The sequence below is a fragment of the Meriones unguiculatus genome, chromosome 3, assembly GCF_030254825.1.
Source record: "Meriones unguiculatus strain TT.TT164.6M chromosome 3, Bangor_MerUng_6.1, whole genome shotgun sequence".
Classification (NCBI taxonomy): Eukaryota; Metazoa; Chordata; class Mammalia; order Rodentia; family Muridae; genus Meriones; species Meriones unguiculatus.
Genome location: NC_083351.1, coordinates 175,223,558 through 175,243,861, shown reverse-complemented (window position 1 = coordinate 175,243,861; position 20,304 = coordinate 175,223,558). Strand labels below are relative to the sequence as shown.

Genomic DNA, 20,304 nt, shown 5'->3' with positions numbered 1-20,304 from the left:
TTTCCCCCGAGGAAACAATAACCCTTATTTCCTATCTTTTTTGTCTTTTTTGTTTTGTTGTGTTTTTCAAGACAGGGTTTCTCTGTGTAGCCCTGGCTGTCCTAGAGCTCCTCCTGCCTCTGCCTGTCAAGTGTTGGGATTACAGGCGTGTGTCACCATGACAGGCTTTTTATGTTTGTTTGTTAATTTTTTTTGAGACAGAGTTTTTCTCTCTGTAGACCAGGCTGTCCTCGAACTCACAGAGATCTGCCTGCCTCTGCTTCCCGAGCGCTGGGATTACAGGTGTGCCACCACCACCACCCAGCTAGCCTGTGTCTCAATCGCCATATCAATACAAATTTGATGCTCTCTGTAGCTCGTATGCCCTTTTGGAGCTGGGGCTCATTGGTAATCAGCAATAGTACAGCAATGTGGCATGTAAGGAGCTTCCGATGAAATTACCACAGAGCGTCACTAGGTAACGCTGTGAGGGCCCTGAAGGAGAGGCAGTACTGAGGAAAGTGCCCCGGGCTCCTCATGAGAGGAGGATGTGTTATCTACACATCCTCAATTCTTTTCTTCGGGGGGGGGGGAGAATAAAGATAAAACCACACATAACAAGACCCATAGCAATTACAGTAAACAAAAGGCCACATTATAACTGAGGTAAAAAGTACTCAATTAAGGTGGTAAAAGCAACGATATAACTGGAGTACTGCAAAGCCAGTAAGTGGCGTTGGTGCCTTTGAATTTCCACCCCGCCCAAGCCTCGGATTTAGATTCTTAGCGCAAAGGAGCGTGGACATTTACAAGCTGACGAAATTCTTTATTCCATGGTATGTGGTAAGCCCAAATGCATGAAGTTAGTACAAAAGCAAATTCACTGGCAGTTTGGAAAGACAAAATAAAAATTAGACCAGGGGAAATGTGGTTCCTCTCGCTATTGTCGCTTAAGAAGAGAGAGGCATTTAACCATGCCAGGCTTTACACGGCAACAAAGCTCACAACTGGGAAGAAATGGTCCATCTGGTTTACACAGAGTCTTTCTGCCTTTCCTCACTTTTCTGAATGGCCTCCTGAGGTTTAAATGTTCTTTCAAAGAATGAGAAGGCCAGTTTCTTCATTTCCACTTCTACCAGGCTGTTAAGAGAATGATAACATTCTCCTGGTTAATACAGCGTGAGTGTGTGTGTGTGCAAAGTGTGTGTGTGTGTGTGCGCGTGCGTGTGAGCACGTGCGTGCACGAGGGCACAAATACTGCCTAATTAGAAGCAACACAGCTTCCTTATTCAAAGATTCCTGACGGCCACTTCAACACTCAGTTACCTGGTCATTCTATCATTCGCCTATTTACCGAGCAACCTTCTTAGCAGTTTCTACCATTGGAATTCTGGGGAAGTAAAACAAGGCAACAGATACGAAAGCTGCTATTTCAGCAAGTGTGATGAGGTCAAGGTCTAGCTTTAGCACAAAACAGACAGCAGTCAATAATGTCAGGAAAAAAAATGTTTAAAATAAAAGGGAAAAAATAATGTCAATCAAACGGCTGCATTCCGAAAGCAGGCGTCAGGCCTACAGGGGGATCCTAGGAAGTGCTGCTGCCGTGCCAACGGTGACAGCGTCACCCTGGGTGTAAAGGAGGTGATAGGGCAGGATGCTCCCGAGCGCATCCACTGTTCTGCCCCAAGATGTGCACAGGTGAGATGGCCAGAAGACCGGGGACAAAAGGCTGTGAGCAGAGCCTGCGCTTCTGTTGAGCAAGTGTCTGATTAGTCACGGAAGCTCTGCCAACCCTCTCCCTGCTCGGCTCAGCCTCGGTGGTCTCAGATCAGTGAGGAGGCCCGGCCGGCTCACGTGCTCAGGCTGCGATACTTGAGCACACACAAGCTGAGCGTCCTTCTTCAGTCTCTGCACATACCACATGTTCAAAATACTTTTTCATTTTCAGTTTTTCTTAATTGGGAGGAGTTTCTGAGGTATATCTATGCCTATAGTTAATTCAATGAATAGAGTTGGTGAATCTCTGTGAGGCAGATTCTTTACTTATGAAGACATTTCTGAGGCCTATCTGGAAAAAAAAAAGCATGAATATCAGGGTGGCTTATGCTAAGATCCTTAAAATAATTCTCGTCTCCTATTAATATGTACTATCGATACAGCAACTTATTTCAACTATTTGGAAGTTAATAAAAAGGAATCTTAACTTGAGATTTTCAGCTCTTTAGGTAAAACGTGGCGGTGGCATATGCAGTCACACCTACTGTGTGTAAGCCCTCTTGACCAGGACCTGCTTGTCTCTCAGGAAGCTCCTGTGGGTGCTAAGTGGTCTTCATTACTATGCTTTATAGTGATGGATTCACAGTTACCTAGAAACAGCACGATCTGCTTCTGACAAGATTAAAAGCTATCCCGGTGCTGACATCTTCAAGGAAACAGGGCAGTTCTAGCAGGAGGAGTAGTGGGTAACCCCTTTTTAGGCAAGGCAAGCACGTGCGTGCTCTGAGTTGAAGACTGCGCCCGTATCAGGCAGCCTCCGGCTTCCGTGGGCAGAGTGGGTGAGGAGATGCCGCGGGCACATTCTCCCGGGAGGACCCTGCTTCAAACCGTGGGACTGACAGGTCAGTGGCACCATATGGGTCTAAAAACCAGGCTCTTCTCATTGCTGTGCTATTTTTTTTTGTTTGTTTGTTTTGAGACTATGTAGACCTGGTTGGGCTGGAACTCACAAGACCAGGCTGGAGTTTGAACTCAGAAACCCTCCCAGCTCTGCCTCCAAGTGCTGGGAGGCAAGGGATGTACCACCACGCTCAGCTCTGCTGTACTATTTAACCTGGTATCCGCTATGATAGAAAACCCCACATTTTACTTTTGGTGAAGGTACACATTAGTGAAGATGGCAGGACCACACACTAGCTATCGGGCGCACACAGCCCACAAAATGAAAGGCTTGGGGTGACACGCACTTGTCCACAGAGTGAAATGTAACTACCATTCCTCGGTTTACACTTGGGCAGCTGGTGAGCTCTCCTTCTGCTCAGGGTTAGTCCTCACTCTGCGCTTTTATGCTAATTGTAGCATACAGCTTTGCAGGTATTCTAGCAGAACCTGACAGGAAGACCAGCATTTGACATGACAACAGTCCTCACGTCAGACTGAAGAGGGTATATTGTAAAATTTTATTCATTCTTCAACGCTACTACTTTGCATTAAAGGCTGGCCATAAGACCATAATTAGCACTGAAACTGTATAAAGTTAATTTCACAGACTGTCCAATGATAATGTAGACCAGAATAACTTTTTGTTGTTTTGATTTGGCTTTTCGAGACAAGGTTTCTCTGTGTAGTCCATATTGTTCTGGACCTCACTGTGTAACCCAGGATGGCCTTGACCTCAGAGATCTGCCTGCCTTTGCCATTTGAGTACTGGGACTAAGGCAAAAACCTGCAAAAACTAAATTCTCAGCTGAGTTTTAATCCCATTTAGTTGGGCAGGTTCAAAAGGAATTCTAAAGAAAAGGAAAAGCCTGAGTCCCTTCTTAGGCAGGTGACTGGCTGGTGAGATGAGAGTTCTAGAAATTTAAAGGGAAAAAATTCTTAAAATTCATAAATAGTTGGCACAAATTCATACTCTTGTTTATGAGAAGTCAAAACATGTGTGTGCTGTCATCACAGAGTGGTTATTAGCAACCATGTGGGTGCCGGGGACCGCTGAGCCTTCTCTCTAGCCCCGATGACATCACTAACTTTCACTGTAAAACTGCTCCTTTCTCACCAGGCTTTTGATGAATTCAGTGTTCAGGATTTAAGGGTAAGACCTACAGCAAAGTAATATATAGATAGATAATAATGGACTTTTTTTCTACCCATAAAGCTGTTTAAAAGAGCAATTAAGATATAAGAACACTTTAAATTATTAAAAATCTGAATACAGACCCAGGCCACACCTGGTCCTCCTCTTAGCTTCAAGTTTCTTCGGGTCTACATTGGAGAGATTCACCTTTAGAGCCTTCAGTTCTGCTTCTAATATCCAGAATATGCCTCAGAGCTGGTCCCCACGTGTCCTGCGACGTCATTTGGCCCCCACAAGCACCGGCACCCCTGCTACTGTGTTTCCATCCTCTAACTAAAATGCTCACCTCTTGTTCTTTATGAGAAAATCCGCCTCGTGGGAGGCCTCGAGGACAATCCCCCAGTATTTGAAACAGCAACAGAAAAGATTTAGTGTGAGCATCCCTTCAAATGACCTCAAAATGATCTCTCAGCAACTGCCTTGGCCTCTCAAGCAATGCCCTCTCCTGACCTCTCATTCATTTACTTTAGGAGCAACAGCGGAAACCGCAGGTCCCACCACACTGCCACGGCGTGAGAAACACCAAACTCCTTTAACTGTGACCAAGGCCTAAATTCATGGAGTAGTTTCCACGTTGATGCCCGGAACATAATGTACGGTACAAGAAAAGAGAAAAGGTATGATGCAAAGTAGGGAAAACGTTTGTAAACCTACCATTGTCTTTAAAGGGAACTTGGGATGAAGATTTTCCAGAACTAGGCAAACCCATTCCTGTGGTATAAATTAAATTATTAGACATTTTATAAAATGGCCACAAACTATGGAAGTAAATTTTCTTCTGAAAAAATTCACAAACATCAATGCAACATTAAGGCAGCAACGTTTTCTTTGATTTACATTGAGAGAAACATCTTCCCACAAAGGGCACACCTACAATTTTTTAATAGTAATTCAGCATATTGTTTCGGCCCATAAATTTAAACTCAAATGTGCTGTTTCTGACAATGACAGTCATATACATCAAATGTGAATTATTTATAATGAAATGAGTATCAAAAACACTTGTCAAAATGTTAAAAGAAAATGTAATATTTAATGAGAATGGATAAAATAAAAATTAATTCAGAAAATAGATATTATGTTATCTCTGAATTCCTACCACTTTTTTTTTTTTTGAGAGAGAGGGTCTTATATAGCTTAGGCTAGCCTCAAACACAGTACACAGGTTGAGGCTGGCCTTAAACTCCTGACTCTTCTGTGTCTAGCTCCCAAGTGCTGGGATTCTATGTCATGCACCTTCACAGCTGGCAATCCAGTCTTTACTATGTAACAGCCATGACTCTCATGATACACAACGGCTGCTTCATGCAGAATGAAGCCTTCCTAATGAGACACCTTACAGCTCATGAGACCTCACTGTATGTAAACATGTTTTGAAAATCGTTTCCTAACATGCTGATCACTCTCTCTTGCCCTACTCTTCAATACAGGGCTACCCTATGGGATGACATTTTGCCTTTATCTGCTTCAGCCTTTTCTGATCCGTTTCCGTGGATGACGGTGTAATCTGTGAATGATGGGAATGCCTTCTCCCACGGTCGGGTTGCTTCCCACAGGTATGTACCAACTACAGCAAAGAGTTCTCCTGGGACTTCACTTACTTTACACATCCCCAATCCAACTACAAAACAAAAAATAAGTTCGGATAGCTAGGGCCCACTGTGGGTCTAAGGAGAGAAATAAGTAGATTGTGATGACACAGGAGGCGGACTGCTTCCTGTCTCCTCAGCTGTTCCCACTCAGAGCAGCAGTTTAATTTTCTGTGCTGAAATACCTACTCTTATTTAGGGTGGCTTTACCTGACGCTCTCTTTAAGATGCGCAAGGCAATGAGCTATTCAGCTTATGGTGATGCTCAGGTTCACACAGACATAGGCGCATGCACATCTCATACATGCAGCCTCCACGCCTTTAGTGGGGAGAGGCTCTTAGACTCACATCTTCTGACCTCAGTCTCCTTCGGCACCGGGATTACAGGAGTACACCACTGCACCCGGAGTCACACAGGTTCAACACCTACGTAATTAATGGCCCCAAGTAACAAGCTGGTAAGATCTGACAGAGACCGGAGCCAATTAAAAACTATCTACCAAGCACAGCGGTTTCATGAGGTTACCTAAGGGTCTGGAGGTCATGCTATTGTTTTTAAGCTAAAGGAAACTGAAATTTATCCTTCAGAAAGAAAACACAGCACCACTCACACAGGCTGTGGGAGACAGCCAAGGGAAGGCAACGCAGCACTGTGCGTGAAGCCCAGGCGTTCTCTCGGACGCCATGGCCACGTGACTGGCATGAAGCAACCCCAGGCTCAATCAGGTCTTAACTCCGAAGTATTTTAGGCCATTTTAAGTGTTCACAGCCTGAACGATTGCAAGGCCGACTCCACAGCACCAGGCTGGCAATGGACATGGCTCTGTTCACGTCACTAGCAGCAAGAGCTACGGGAGAGAGAGCAAAGCTTGGTAGTGCTGACCTATAACGTATGCTTGACCAGGGTCTTCAATGGATGAGTCTGATTCATGTTTCCTCCTTTCGGGGCTTCTATTTAAACTGGCAACAGACTTTGAACTATAGAGGGAAAAGGAAGGCAGGAGGGGAAGTGTCAATGTAAAAATAATATGACGAAAATAACAAGACGTCTGAACAAACACAAATGCATGAAATGCGGGGTTTACAAGTATCTACGAGGGTTAGTCGACCATGTTCTTACTTATTGAGCTCTGTGAGTCCTGCCAGTGACTCTGTGTCAGATCTCGCCATCGGGGACAACGGTTTTGCCACCAGCTCCACAAAGGCTGGCGGTAAGGACTCGGTGTTAATGACCTGTTTCCGGTGAGGATAGAGAGAAGCCTGACTGAGGTCGTGATAGGATTTACTCATCCCTCTAGGCTTTTCCTCCCATGGAGCTCTGTCTCTCTTCTCTTTTGAGCTGCTCTGCAATGGCTGGTGAAGCGACAGCTCTGAGGTGGATAGCCTCTTCAGGATCTCAGCTTGAACTGACAGGGGTCGGACGGCAAGCTTGTTGAGGGTGCTGCTGGCCAGACTGCCAGTGCTGATTGCGCGGCCCATATTAAATCCTCTAACAGACTCTGCTTGCAGGTTCAGGCTCCTAAACGAAGCTCTCTCTACAAGGAAATAGGATTGCTTTACATGATGGAGACACTGCAGTACCTTTGTGAGAAGAGTTATTTTAATCGGTGCAAGACAGCATGCGGGTTTTAATCATCTCAAAGTTGGCAACTGAGGGTTTTAGGAAAGCGTCAGAAGGTCCTGGCTCTCACACATCTCACCAACCTTAGCCTAAACATTTCCCACTTTACCCACTAAGTCTCTTTCACCCTGTGATGTTTGTGACTTATGCCAGCACATCCCAAATTCCTTATGGCTTTCCACATCGACAAAGAGTGTTTGTGCTAAAATATCAGCAAACTAAGACTGGGGAGATGAAGCCAGGAGGGTTGCCATCTCTGAAAAAGCAGCTGCAGAGGAAAGCTTTCCCAGAGAAGCCCTTGGTTACCATTCCACTTCTCAATGCTTACCACAGATTAATGATACAGCACTCCGTGAACACACACACAGAAATGAATACATCACAACTGTATGCTCTATAGATCAATAATGCTGTTATAGGCCAAACAAAAAACCCTTCAGGACAATTTTTACGTTATTAAACAGCTACGCCAGCCACATCTTCTCAACTCCACTTCAGGAATGAATGAGGCACGAGAGCCAGGGGGACAGAGCTCCAATCTTCTCCCCTTTTCTGTGTCTGTAAGTGTGGGTTTGTCTGTACTTAAACTTTGTCTACTAATAAATGAAGACCAAAGCCTGTGTTTAGAAGTTAAATTTAGAAAACTTCAGGCCAAACCCTTCGTTATTTATTCTATATCATCACAACAGTATTTGACATTTGAAGCTATAAGCAAAACCACCAATGACGGAGGAACAGAGCATCAGACGATTTTGTGTTTGTGAATTAGGCAAACCACGATCACTTGCTGGGCCCTACCGTAACTAGCATGATAGGGGTGCACTCTCTTTTTACTCAAGTGCGGTAAGCATGTCAGATAGCTGACTTAGATTGCTCTTCACTTATTATCTACCGCCTAGAAGATTAACACTATTTCATTTAAGGTGGACAACAGGTAGGAAGGCACTGACATTTTAACATCCACGCATCAAAATGAGCCTTGAATTAGCATGCGTCATTATCACCAGGGAACAGTGGTCCTTCCTTCTCTATGATGAAGCAGAATTCAGGATCTTCATTTGTACCCCAGAATTTCTAGAACCCTCTTAAACTTAATATGTGGGGGTTTTGCTAGAGCAGATAACATTATTTTTATTCTCTTTTACTGTGAGAGGACTCTTTGACAATCAAGTCAAAGATAGCAAACACCCCAACACCCAAAATTTGGCAGCAATAAGGCCAACAAGTTCGGTTTAGGTTCTGTCTCCTGAGCACAGCAAGGGCTGCCCCTTTCACGTCCGCCCACAGCTCACGGCCTCAGATCCACAGGACACGAGGATAACCAGCTGGTGATCTCATCGTTCCGTCTTCTGCCGGGAACATACCTCAGCGTATACCAACAGCTAAGACAGTAGGCGCCGCAGTGTAATACCGGCACTGTGCTTCAGGCTGAAGCTTACAGCCTTGCTAGCCACACACACAGCCCTCAGCCTGCTCCTTACAACCTGCTTCTGCTCCTGCTCCTGGTCAGCCTCCTCAGCACTCTGTACTTCCTCCTATTACTGGCCTTTCCATAGCCTGTTCTGGACAGACTTCAGTTTTCCTGTTATTCCTTAGCACTTACTACCTAAAAGGAAGCGCTCAATAAACAACTTCTCTCTTCATTCTGTGTAGATCAGCTGTACGTAAACTCTTGAAACAGGGGCGAGGAGACAATGTTCCCCCTACGCTGGACTCTTACTATCATTGAATTAGGGAGGCAGTTTCTGCTCCGCACCTATTTCCTCGTTAGTAAAACTGGGACTTAACGGCCTCCAGGGCTCTTCATAGAATTAACATTCTCCAATATTAAAAGGTAATATTCAAGCGTTAGTCCACCGACCTTTTATAGATTACACCAGTGTTCTCACTTGTTCAGTTCGGGTATGCTGGCTACTTCTAACCCAACTCAAAGCAGGGGCATGATCCCTTTCAAGGCTTCTTAAAATATGCGATAGCATAAAAAAGATACCCCTCCAAGTGTCTTCTCCACGAGTTCAGGGATACCTAGCTATCGGAAGTTTGGAACTAGGTTTATGAAATGTGCAGAGCTCTCTTTCATGGAGAAAGAAACTGAGACTCCGAAAACTCAGTTTCTTTCCTGAGGTCATTAGTACGCGAGCATGCTACTTACAGCGCCGTACATGGTATAAGGTACATGGTACAGACACGTACAGCAGAGCTGCAGCAGCAGCACCTACTGATGCTACCGTTACCACTACAGGTACTACTTAGTGGTATCACTTTTGCCGATTAGTAGTAGAGGGAAGTGATAAAACAGTGGTGAGGCTTGAACCCAGGACCTGACTGTGTTGGCAAGTATATTCCCATTCAACCGCGTGTCCTCAGCCCTGGTCTGCTGAATATGCTTGAAGTGTTCTACAGGTATGAATTAACTGAATAGCCTTTTGATATACGGATTATCACTGTGACAAGAAGGGGAACTAGGAAAACTTCTGTGGTATGCCCGAGGCTCCCAAGACTGTGACAGTCTGGTTGAAACATCAGAAATTTTACTTCAGGTGATATCATGCGCAACTATAGGTCAAACATTCCCCCAATATGAAAATACCGAAGCTGAAACTTTAAGTGCTGAATAGACATTTCAAATGGAAACTCACTGCTTGGCTTCATTTGACAGGTCTCAGTCAGAAAACAAAAAGCAGCATATAAAATCCCCTGCAGGCTCATGTGTGGAAGGGGAGGAGACAGAAACAGATACTGTTTAGAGGTAGGCCCATCCCTCACAAGTACCTCCTTATGTGTTTGTAAGGTAGTCCAAACTCTTAAAATAAACCTTAAAAATCTGAAACATTTCTGGTTCCCCCAAAAATCTGGATAGGGGATACCAAGCTGTGTGAAATGCCGAGCAAGGATCAACTTCACACGTTTATCTTCTGATTCTCCCTACTCTATCACATTTTAAAAAGGATGGTCTCTCACTGTTCTCTGGGTCACACATGCATGTTATTAATTCATAACTTCAGAGTATCCACCTAAGTCTGTATGGATTTATTCAGAAGAAGAGATCTCAGATCACGCTAACCTCAGCATGTGCTTGCGCAGAATTAGCTTTAAATATTTCAGGCTCTGAGAGATTTCTGTCCAGAGATGGATTGTTTTTGCAGCTGAAAACCCACTGTCCTGTTGCTATGGTTACTTATAGCAGCCTCCAGACAGGGATGATCCCAAATAAGCCTGGGATCTGTAAATGTAGCGTGCAACTCCTGATGTCACTGCAGGGGTACCACCTGCCCTGCCTGTACCAGGTCTGCCATATTCCTCCCCACACGAATCTCCAAATTATGAAACATCTGTCCTTCAAATCCAAGTCAGCTGTCACCTGTCTGGAGCTCAGACCTTCCTCTTATGAGTTACTCGGATACCAGAGCCTTCATGATACAGTCTGTTCAGAGAGCTCAGCAGTTAGGAGCATTAGCTGCCCTTCCACGGGACCCAGGTTTGATTCCCAACATATAGGATGGTTCACAGCCACCCGTAACTACGTTCCAGAGAGATGCTCTCCTCTGAGGGCCCTGCACACCTGTGGTATACAGATGTACAGTCAGGCAAAATTATTTCATACGAATTATAATGATTAAAAAACTTGCTGCATATTATCATTTCATAGTTAGGACCTAAAACATGGTTAAGTATTTGAAGAGTCTGTGCTAAGCTGTGTCTAGGAAGCTGATCTGACAGCTTTATGGACTAAGCTTGGGCACTTAACAAAGAGATGCCCTGTGAGTCTGCATCCTAAACACTTGCTGTGTTTCTTTTAAAAACCTGTGTCGAAAAGCACGCGTGCGCCCTAGAGCCCCGTGCGGCAGCCCACCTCCCCTTACCGATGTCTTGGGCGTCTTGGCTGCTCTGCCGCGCCCTCATCTGCAGCTGGAACTTGTGCTGGGACGAGCAGAGCTGAAGCAGGTACTGGCACACCTTGCTGCTGTCTGTCTGGAATGCATGTTTGATTCCATCGGATGTGTTCTGTAACGTGATCTTCTTTTTCTGTAACGGTAACCAGAGGTGTCTGTGATTAGGAAGTTTTCCTATGACATTTTATAAATAATTAGTAAGTAGAGATATTTATATTCCCAATTATTAGGATGAGTGCCCTTTAACTAATACCATATATAAATATAGGAATGATAATTCTATAAATAAATTTGATAAATAAGATAGTATCAATTGCCATTTTTACCAGTTGTAGCTTCAATCATACGGTATTCCATTCATCATCGAGGAAAATTTTACAATATTACCCAGGGGGCCTGGAGGGATGACTCAGTGGTTAAGAGCACCAGCTGCTCTTCTAGAGGACCCAAGTTTTAGCACCTAGTATCATATAATATGTAACCCCAGCTTAGGGGATCCAACGCCCTCTTTTAGCCCCCAAAGTCACTATACACAGGTAGTGGAGACATGCATGCAGGTATAACACCCATACACAGTATTCATGGACATCTTTCTCCCACACTGAAATAATTTTTTAAAATCATATTTTTATTCTTACGTGTTTACATGTAATGTAATGGGAATGTTTATAAATACTAATAAAAATGGTAACTACATATTCTACTCCATGAGTAAAGAAGAGTTAAAAAGATGTTTTAACAATTCATAGTAATGGTGAGAGTTATGATTCAGTTAAGGATAATGTCGGTGGTATGAAGGCTGGAATGGTACATTTGGGAAGTCAAGGAAAATGTAGGAAGCTGGGCAGATGTGGTACATCCCTGTGTCCCAGGTACATGGGGGAAGAGGCAAGACGACACTGAGCCTAGAAGCTCAACAACGGTCTCAGCAGCAGGAACACACAGCATTCCAGACAAGAAGGGGGTAGGGATAAAGAAAGGAAATGTGCTAATGGGCTACTAGACGACATAACGTGAGCCTCTAAATACTTCCCTATTTAGAGATGGCTACTGTTACCAAATTAAAGGAAAGTACAAAAAGAATAAGCCAGTTTTATTTGGCTGACGTTTCCTGAAAGAATGTGTATTTTATGGAAGAGGTTCCCCAGAAACTTCGGTCTGTGCTTGCAGATGACCCTAAACCTTAGAAAAGACACATCCAGCAAGCCAGGCCCACAGCTTATGTTAGACATTACTTAAATGCAGTGAGATTCTATTCCACCTATTATCTATTACACAAATCAGTCTCTAGTATATCTTTATTTCAGATGTTGAAACAGGCACACAAAAGTCAAATTTAATTGGAGCTCAAAATTATAGTAAGAGAATATTACCTAGACCTCTTGTGTTCATAAAATATGGCCTTACTGATTTACACTAAAGATCTTTATATAATTTTAACTAGAAACTCATATCAATACCATAAACAAAATGCAACTATAAAAATAAATTATAGGAAAAAGAGAGAGAAAGAAGTAATAAATGCAATAAAATAGAGTCCTTAAGTCCTAGGTAGATGCTGCTGTTCATAAATCTCTGGGGCTGAACCCAATTTCCCTTTGTTAGAAACGAAAGCTGGCATTAAAATCTTTACCCCTAGAGAAGCTAAACAACAAGGAAGACCCTAGGGAAGATGCTCGATCCTCATTCAGAAGGACAAATAAGATAGACATTGAAAGCAGGAGGACAGGATCTTACCACAGACTGCTTCTGAAGGACTCTACTGATCGAGGTATTGAAGCAGATGCTGAGACTCATAGCCAAACTTTGGGCAGAATGCAGGGAATCTTAGGAAAAAGGGGGATATAGAAAGACCTGGAAGAGACAGGAGCTCCAAAAGGAGACCAACAGAGCCAAAACAAAAAAACAAACAAACAAAAAAAAAACCCCAACTCAGACTCCAAATGGACTCTCTAGTAATGGGAACAGGGGCTGTCTCTGACATGAACCCAATGACATGAACTCGGGCTCTCTGATCTGTTTGATTCCATCGGGTGTAGCCTTACCAGGCCACAGAAGAAGACAATGCAGTCAGTCCTGATGAGACCTGACAGACTGGGTCAAATAGAAGGGGAGTCTCTATCAGTGGACTAGGGGAGGGGCATAGGGAAAGGAGAGGGACAGAGGGGGACACAGCCAGGATACAGATTGAATAAATTGTAATAAATGACAATAATAAATTAAAAAAAATAAATTATATATAAAAAAGGAAGTGAAAGCTGGCAAGTTTTAGAACAGGTTAAAAACACAGTGATGTCAAACCAGAGCCTTGACTGTGGGTCCACGCAGCAACTCTCAGACAGCTGGGGGTTTTCTCCCTAACAAATGGGCCACTAACCACTGCCACGTAGTTCCCAAAGACACTAAAAGCACAGGTGCAAATCTACTGGTCACAGCATGAACGTGACAGGAAGAACCTACTCAGACAATCGTCACAAACGCTGCAGACGGGGATCTCGAACGGGCAGAATAAGGCAGAGAGCAGACAGGCCCCAAAGCCCGCCAGAGGGCGGTTACAGGTATGGAGCAGTTACGAAGGCGGCACCACACACAACGTCCTGGCTCTAGACAAACTGGAAGAACGTTTGCTTGAAACTGAATTAGGACTGAACGGACAAGAGCTGCGCCCAAGGGAACTCTGAGAGCGGAGACAGATACAGGGTAAGGTTTATTTACGTTTCCTTCAAATCCTGTTCTACTTAAATCTCCACTTGAAGAAACTAAATTAAATTGTGGCTCTGTCCAGGTCTCAACACTTTTGGGAAGATGAAGGCAGTCTGGGCTTTGCTGGAAAAATGAATTATTACCTAGTAATCTCAGCGGGACCTCTTGATCTCACAGACCCACTAACCGCTGGTCTAGAGCTAATTTTAAAGGTGCCTTATTCAGAATCCAGCATAACTTTTACAGGCTTATGATTTTTGTGAGAACATGTCAGCCCAAATGGCAATAATCCTCAAATACTATTAGGAAATAAATACTTAAACATATTTTTTTTTGTTCATCTTTGAGGTTTGCCAGATGACAACTCAATATTTAGATACTTAAATCACTTTTCTAATTGTATCACTATAGAGAGTAGACATGAAAATCTAAACCTGCAGAAAGTCATAGAACTATTTATAAAATTCCGTGGTCAACGGGCCTCTGAGCTCACATGACAGGTGCTGGGAGAGCCTCCCCTGAGCTCGACAGAGTTCAGCAGGAGGGAAAGAGTGACGGCTGTAGAGTAAGTTTTCATCTAACAGCAAGCTAGACTGGGTTGTGATGTAACTCAAGTTAAATGCACATATCACTACTCAGGAACGCTTCCTGTGCTTTGAAAGTAAGCAAGACGAAACAAAACCACAAACATAAAATCTCAGAAGAGCATCTATAACTGAAAAAGAAAAAGAATGTTAGGTTGTACGGAAAGTCAGTAAATATGTTACAATTAAAAGTGGTTACACCAATTGACAACATAACGAAAAGAGGTTAAACAGACATACTGAAAAGGAAATCTTTTTCGTTTCCCTCCACGGAAAGCGAAGGACCAAGGCACGGACTCCATTGTGAACCTCGAACACAAGCACCCCTTTGGAGCAGACCCCCAGCAGGATGCCGGTCTGGGACTTCTTTTCGGGGTGCACCCGGTGAAAGTGAACGCCATATTCCGTCAGCCTCTGGCAGACCTGTTGGAACACAGAGCGGTGCACTTCCGTAAACAGAGGCTTTCAGGGAAGGAGCTAGACCGTGGTCCATGCACTCAGGGCGGCTGTCAGGCTTTTCAGGCTGTCGGGGCACGTGGGATCCCCATTCCCAAAACTCACATGGAGTGATCAAAGAAAACCAACCAAAAATGCGTCACAGGCCCAAACACTTAACGAGTCTAACACCTCAAGAAGGTTGTAAGTGTGGATTAGGCCAAGTGCTAAGATGGGACAGAAAAACGGGAAAAGAATCAGCAAGTTTACTCCAAAGAGGCAAGAAGTCATGTGAGTGACAATTACAAACCTGGTCATGAGAGGGCAGTGACAAAATAACAGGACAAACTCAAACAGAGAAGTCAGGATATGTAAGGCGTCCAACAAAGGAGCTACATCAGAATATACCACAGAAAGGTGCTTTATTGGCAGTCAATCGGATGTGAATCAAGTTGAAAAGGTTTAAGGATACACATCAAAAAAAGTTATATGAATGGAAAACAAAACATGAGAAATGGCCAATAAAAGTAGTGACCAGGAAAGACAAATTCAAGTTACAATGCTGGGGTGGCAGGGGCAGCTCAGTGGTTAGGATCACACACCGTTCCTGCGGGAGCCTGGGGTTCGAGTCCCAGCACCCATGTCAGGTGATTCTCAGTGTACTCCAGCTCAGACACTGGTTTCCATGGACACCTGCACTCACATGAGCTTGCACACACACACACCCATGCACTTGTGTACACACACGTGTGCACACAAAAACAGTATTAAAAATAAATAAATCTAAAAGCCATTTTTAAAGTTTTCTATATTGAAAGCTTACTTAGTTCTATCTTTTCTGTCAGTAATGCACTTTATTTATGTGAAGGTTAATGAGGAGTTTATGGCAAAACTCAAACCGTGAGCCATTTTTTCTGACTCTTTGCATCCATCTGAATTAATTATTATCAGTACAAAGACCAAGTCACACCTTAGGAGCAAGGGTCAACGGTCCTAGAATGAGCATGAACTTGCCTCTCATTACTCAGTCATCAAGGTCAACCTTTGCCTCTTCATGATGCAGCTTGATTTTTCAGAGAACAGAACAGGATAACGACATGAGATTAACAAGCCAGAGAGATACCGCTAATTTTTGTCCCTCGCAGTGCTACTGACCTCTCAATATCATGTCTTCTTTTTGAGCCCCATTTTCTTTCATAAAGGACACCTAAACTGCTGTAGTTTCAGGCAGGAATCATGCAGCCAGAGGCTGCAAAGTGTCTGCTGTTGCCCCAGCTTTGAGGTGTGTCCTTAGCCCCTTGCCCATCCTGAACAAGCGACGCTGCCCACCACCACTGGTCACACTGTGCGCTTACCTTTAAGAACTCGAGCTCCGTCTCCTTCTCAGAAGCCCCTGAGTAGGTGTTATGCAATTTGGGTAACTCCTCCTTAATGTAGGATAGGTCAAGCTTCTCCATCACTCTGGCAGGCAGATAATGCTCCAGGCGAAAGTAGGACACCCCGTGAACCTAGGAGCAAGAACGCGGCTGTGAGCACGTCCACCTGCCCGCTGATGTGAGGCTCTTCTTCCTGTTCTAATGCCCCTGCCTCTGCCGGGAGCTGAAATGCGGCTCCTCTCCCTGTGGAATGCATCTCTCTTCTCATGAGATTGGCAGGCTTCAGGAGAGGCCTCTGAGGGCCGCGTGGCATTTCAGCTAAGTTACTGTGGTAACGGAGGGTGCTGCGGGCCAGTCCATGCCAAATGCTCCCTCTTGGCCTCTCTCAGTTAGGAAGATAAAGCTTTGAACACGGATTTCCAAACTGTGACTGCTGCTGGATTCCCAGCCCGTCACTGTGTGATTCTGTGAGGAAAGCAGTGTCCTCTAGCCCACGACTGACCAACCCTCCTCTACTGAGTCTCTTTCTCTATTGCTCAAAGCACCAGGATAGAGGGCTTGGAGCTAGAGGGCCCTCAACTGCAAAACAAGACAATTTTAAACAGAAAAACAAAATTCTGCACAGAAAAATAAACCTCACACTACGTGATCATGTAGTTTGGGTATGCACTGCCCTGCCCCCATATTTGGGAATCTTTCTGCCATGATTTTACTGCTTGGGGTTTCTATGAGTTTAGCTATTATCTTACACCACATGAGTTTTTGGATTTGGTGCCTTAATAATGGTCCATAGTTCAGCAGGGCTGTGTGGTGGGCCAGGGTACTTTGAGGAGCCAAAGCAGTTTAAAATAATCGTAAGAGCAACCATGAATTTTCTAAGGATAAGAAGAACAATACAAAGGCTGAGGACAGAACTCCACGGGAATGCTTGTCCAGAATGCCCTGGTTCTGATCCCCATCAGCAAAGCAAAGCACAACACAGAAAACAAGCAAACAAGTCTCCCAGTGCACAGTGCGTCTCTGAGAAGAAAAGCAGTCCTACCTCAGGCTGGTAATCTCCATACTCTGCCTGGAGGGCCAAGGATGCGAGGAGCAGGGATGCGTCGTCATCACAATGCACCCTCTCCTCCAGGATATCTTTTCGCAGCTGCAGGTAATACTGATGGCAGGTTAGGTTGTGTCTGTTGAAACAGAGATGTGCATAGACGCCTTGACTGTTGATGCCAAACCTTGGGGTGATTTTCATTACAGGCACAGTTTCCAACACATGTCTAACTAAGATGGTTATTCACTGCATTGTGTGGTGGACCAGTGCCACACTCCGCCACCATCAAGAGAAGCTTCTCCTCGCAGTAAACAAGAACCAACACAGACACCCACGGCTGGACAGCGTGCAGAGAGTGAGAGGCTTTGGGGCTCGCAGTCCTAAAAGGGCTGTCTCTGTGGAACCCTGCCCTCAGGGCTCAGGGAGCCATGTGGAAGAAGAGGTAGAAAGATTTTAAGATGCTCCAAGGAAACAGTTCCATACATACACAACAGGACTGACAACATGAATCACAGAGACTGGCAGCGCAGCTTCAAGCCAGACAGAGTCCCAGTGCTGAGAGGAGGGAGGAGACACAGGCTCCCACCGCTAACTAAAACACTATGTGCAACTGATATCTGCTTGCAAAGGGAAAATTAGTTTTTTCCAGCGGAGTCTCACTTAAGAGTAGGCTCAGGCCAACACAAAACCAACTCAGAGGTATTTTTGTAGGCCTTTTGCCTCATTTTGCTTTGTTGGGGCTTTCTGGTTTTGTGGGTCTTTATGTTTCTTTCTCTTGTTTGCTTTTTTTTTTTTTTTTTAAGGAAGAGAGAAAGGGAATGGAGTTGAGTAGGTGGGGAGGAGCTAGAGGGAGCTGGGGGAATGGAAATGTGTCATCAGAATTTTAGTTTTGTTTTTTTTTTTTCCTCAACAAAAACATTAAAAAAAAAACCCAAACTCCAAATTGTTTGAGGGTAATACTGACACAACCCTTCATTTGTAAGGAATATATCCATGAGCTTGTGGAAGCCTGAAGGAATGGGAAGGTCCAGACCCTGTACATTTTATTTTCCTAAGTGTACACCTGCAGGATGAAGGCTCACTCACACTTTAGGTGAAGGAGGGGTTAAGCACAGGCGACAGAGAACTCAGCAGTCTACGAGGGCCGTGCTTCCTTATTAAGGTAGGAACGTTTCTGCTCACTTGTGAACAGTACCACACAGCTGGCCCCCTTGGCCTGCCCCAGCTGCCAGTCACCACTCCAGTGAGTTGGAACCACCAGTGAGTGGTGGCTACGTGAACACAAGCACTGCAACGTCACTGGCCTAATAACACGATGCGGTCAGGCAGTTCATAGGCAGAAAGTAGTTCACACCACGGGTACCCGGGAGAAGGGACAACTCATGTCCTCGGCAGGGTACAAAAGGGCGACACAGGTTTCATCAAAACACTCAGAACTCCACACAATTTACAATGAATGAAAACTGCTGATGAGCTTTTCCACAGAGTAGTTTCTGATCATGAATTAGCTACTGAAATGGTGGCAGCGAAAACATGGGTAAAGAGGAACCCCTGCATTTCTTTTAAATGAAGAAGAAATTGTTGGGGATCCAGATCAAGGGGCTCGGTGTCAGCAGGTTAGAAAGGTCAACAGAGCGAGGCCAGAAAGAACAAGAGAGAACCCCTTGTGCACTCACTGTATCAGACTAACATCATCCATGAAAAATTTAATTCGGAAAAACAAAGTAAAATCAACAGCAGCTTTGCCCTTTTTCTTTGGTTCTTCTTTCCATCCCTCTGGGGCCACTTTGGTTAATTTTAAGTCAGGATCAACAAAGAAATATTCATTCTCTGAAACAGAATGAGAAAGGCATTCAGAAAGCATGGAAAGTTTCCCTTTGATGTTTTCATTTCTGCTGAATGTATTAAGCAAGAACAAGGTCTGCCGGAAGCTCAGCAGTGGCTCTGACCGCTGCGTAGGGCCGGGTTCAGTGGGGCTCAGTCTTCAAAGCCAGGCTCGGACAGACAGACCTGGACTCAGCTCCTGGGCACATCCTTTACTGCCTGTGCAAATAAATTACTTTTCCCCCTCAGACATCAATTTCCCTGTCTTTAAGATCAGGATGATGCTGGTTCCTGTGCTATAGGGTTGTTATTAAAATCAAATGACAAGATGGATAGGAAACACCCGGGAAGGCATCCATTCAAGCAGCTCTCTGTAGAGATTAACTATTATTTACTAACTGAATGGCTATTCTACAAAGATGACTTGTACAGAATGTTTAAGAAATACATGGAGGTCTGTCTCAAAAATACCTTACCTGGTCAGTTTTGGGGGAGGGGGAATGAGTAAGGCCTCCAGCTAGGCCCTAGTTTTTTCTACCCCTCCAGGGCCTCTTTTCTTAATTGTAAATAAAGGTAATGAATTATTCACTTTTAAGGCACAGCATTAAAAAAAAAAAAATCTCCATAGATACAGTAAGAACCTCACAAACACAAAGAATGAAACCGGGATGTTCCTAACCCCTCCTGTTCCTCAGCGCTGACCGGCCTGGTCAATTACTCTTTCCCCAGATGAAGCCTGGCATGCTAAGAGACACTGGAGGCTGTCCTGATGCCATGTTTCCTTTCTAAACTCTGAATGAAAACATCGATACCTCTGAGGGCGGCGAGAGCAAACAAGTGATGCTCCACCAAGCCAATGTGGGCCACGACCATGTCAAAGACATCCCTGCACACGGTCTTGGTGTCGCAGGTGAGCTCGAGTCTCTGCCCGTTCAGGAGCATCACATTCACTTTCCTCCGGTGGTCCTCGTTCTTCCCCTTCTTGGTCTACAGCGGAACAGAAATGGTGGCGTTTACTAAAAGCAGCATCCTCACCCTGAGGCTGCTCTAGAGCACCACTGAACCCATCTTCTAGGAGGGACAGAGGTCGGCATTTCTACTTACAAGGATGGACCGCGGCAAATCCAAAGATACAAACGGTTCAATTGTCATCTTCACAAACTCGGGGCCAAAGAAGTTCTGCAAGTCGTAGAAGTAGAATACACTACTTTTACTATTTATCCTAGGTCTTTCTTCAAAACGAAATTAGTGCAAAATAGTAAGTCATCATTAGAACAAGGTGCTACAAAATAAATGTAGGAACTTCTGGTGAAGGACATCAGGTTTTGCTTAGAACAGAAGTAGAGCGTGCTTTATGCAGGTTTTTTTATGGTGTGAGAACCTCTGTGGTATACATTTTCATGGG

At 44.5% G+C, this 20,304-nt stretch overlaps 1 protein-coding gene across 1 annotated transcript in view; it reads right to left on the bottom strand.

Annotated features, from left to right (window-relative positions):
* Ptpn13 (protein tyrosine phosphatase non-receptor type 13) overlaps positions 1-20,304 on the bottom strand; it is a 158,088-nt gene that overhangs the window by 49,141 nt on the left and 88,643 nt on the right. The window contains 10 exon segments of the mRNA XM_060381048.1: positions 4,484-4,540; positions 6,302-6,396; positions 6,539-6,953; positions 10,903-11,065; positions 14,460-14,642; positions 16,010-16,162; positions 17,073-17,211; positions 18,752-18,905; positions 19,712-19,886; positions 20,004-20,078. Coding sequence (XP_060237031.1) covers positions 4,484-4,540; positions 6,302-6,396; positions 6,539-6,953; positions 10,903-11,065; positions 14,460-14,642; positions 16,010-16,162; positions 17,073-17,211; positions 18,752-18,905; positions 19,712-19,886; positions 20,004-20,078 — 1,609 coding nt within the window.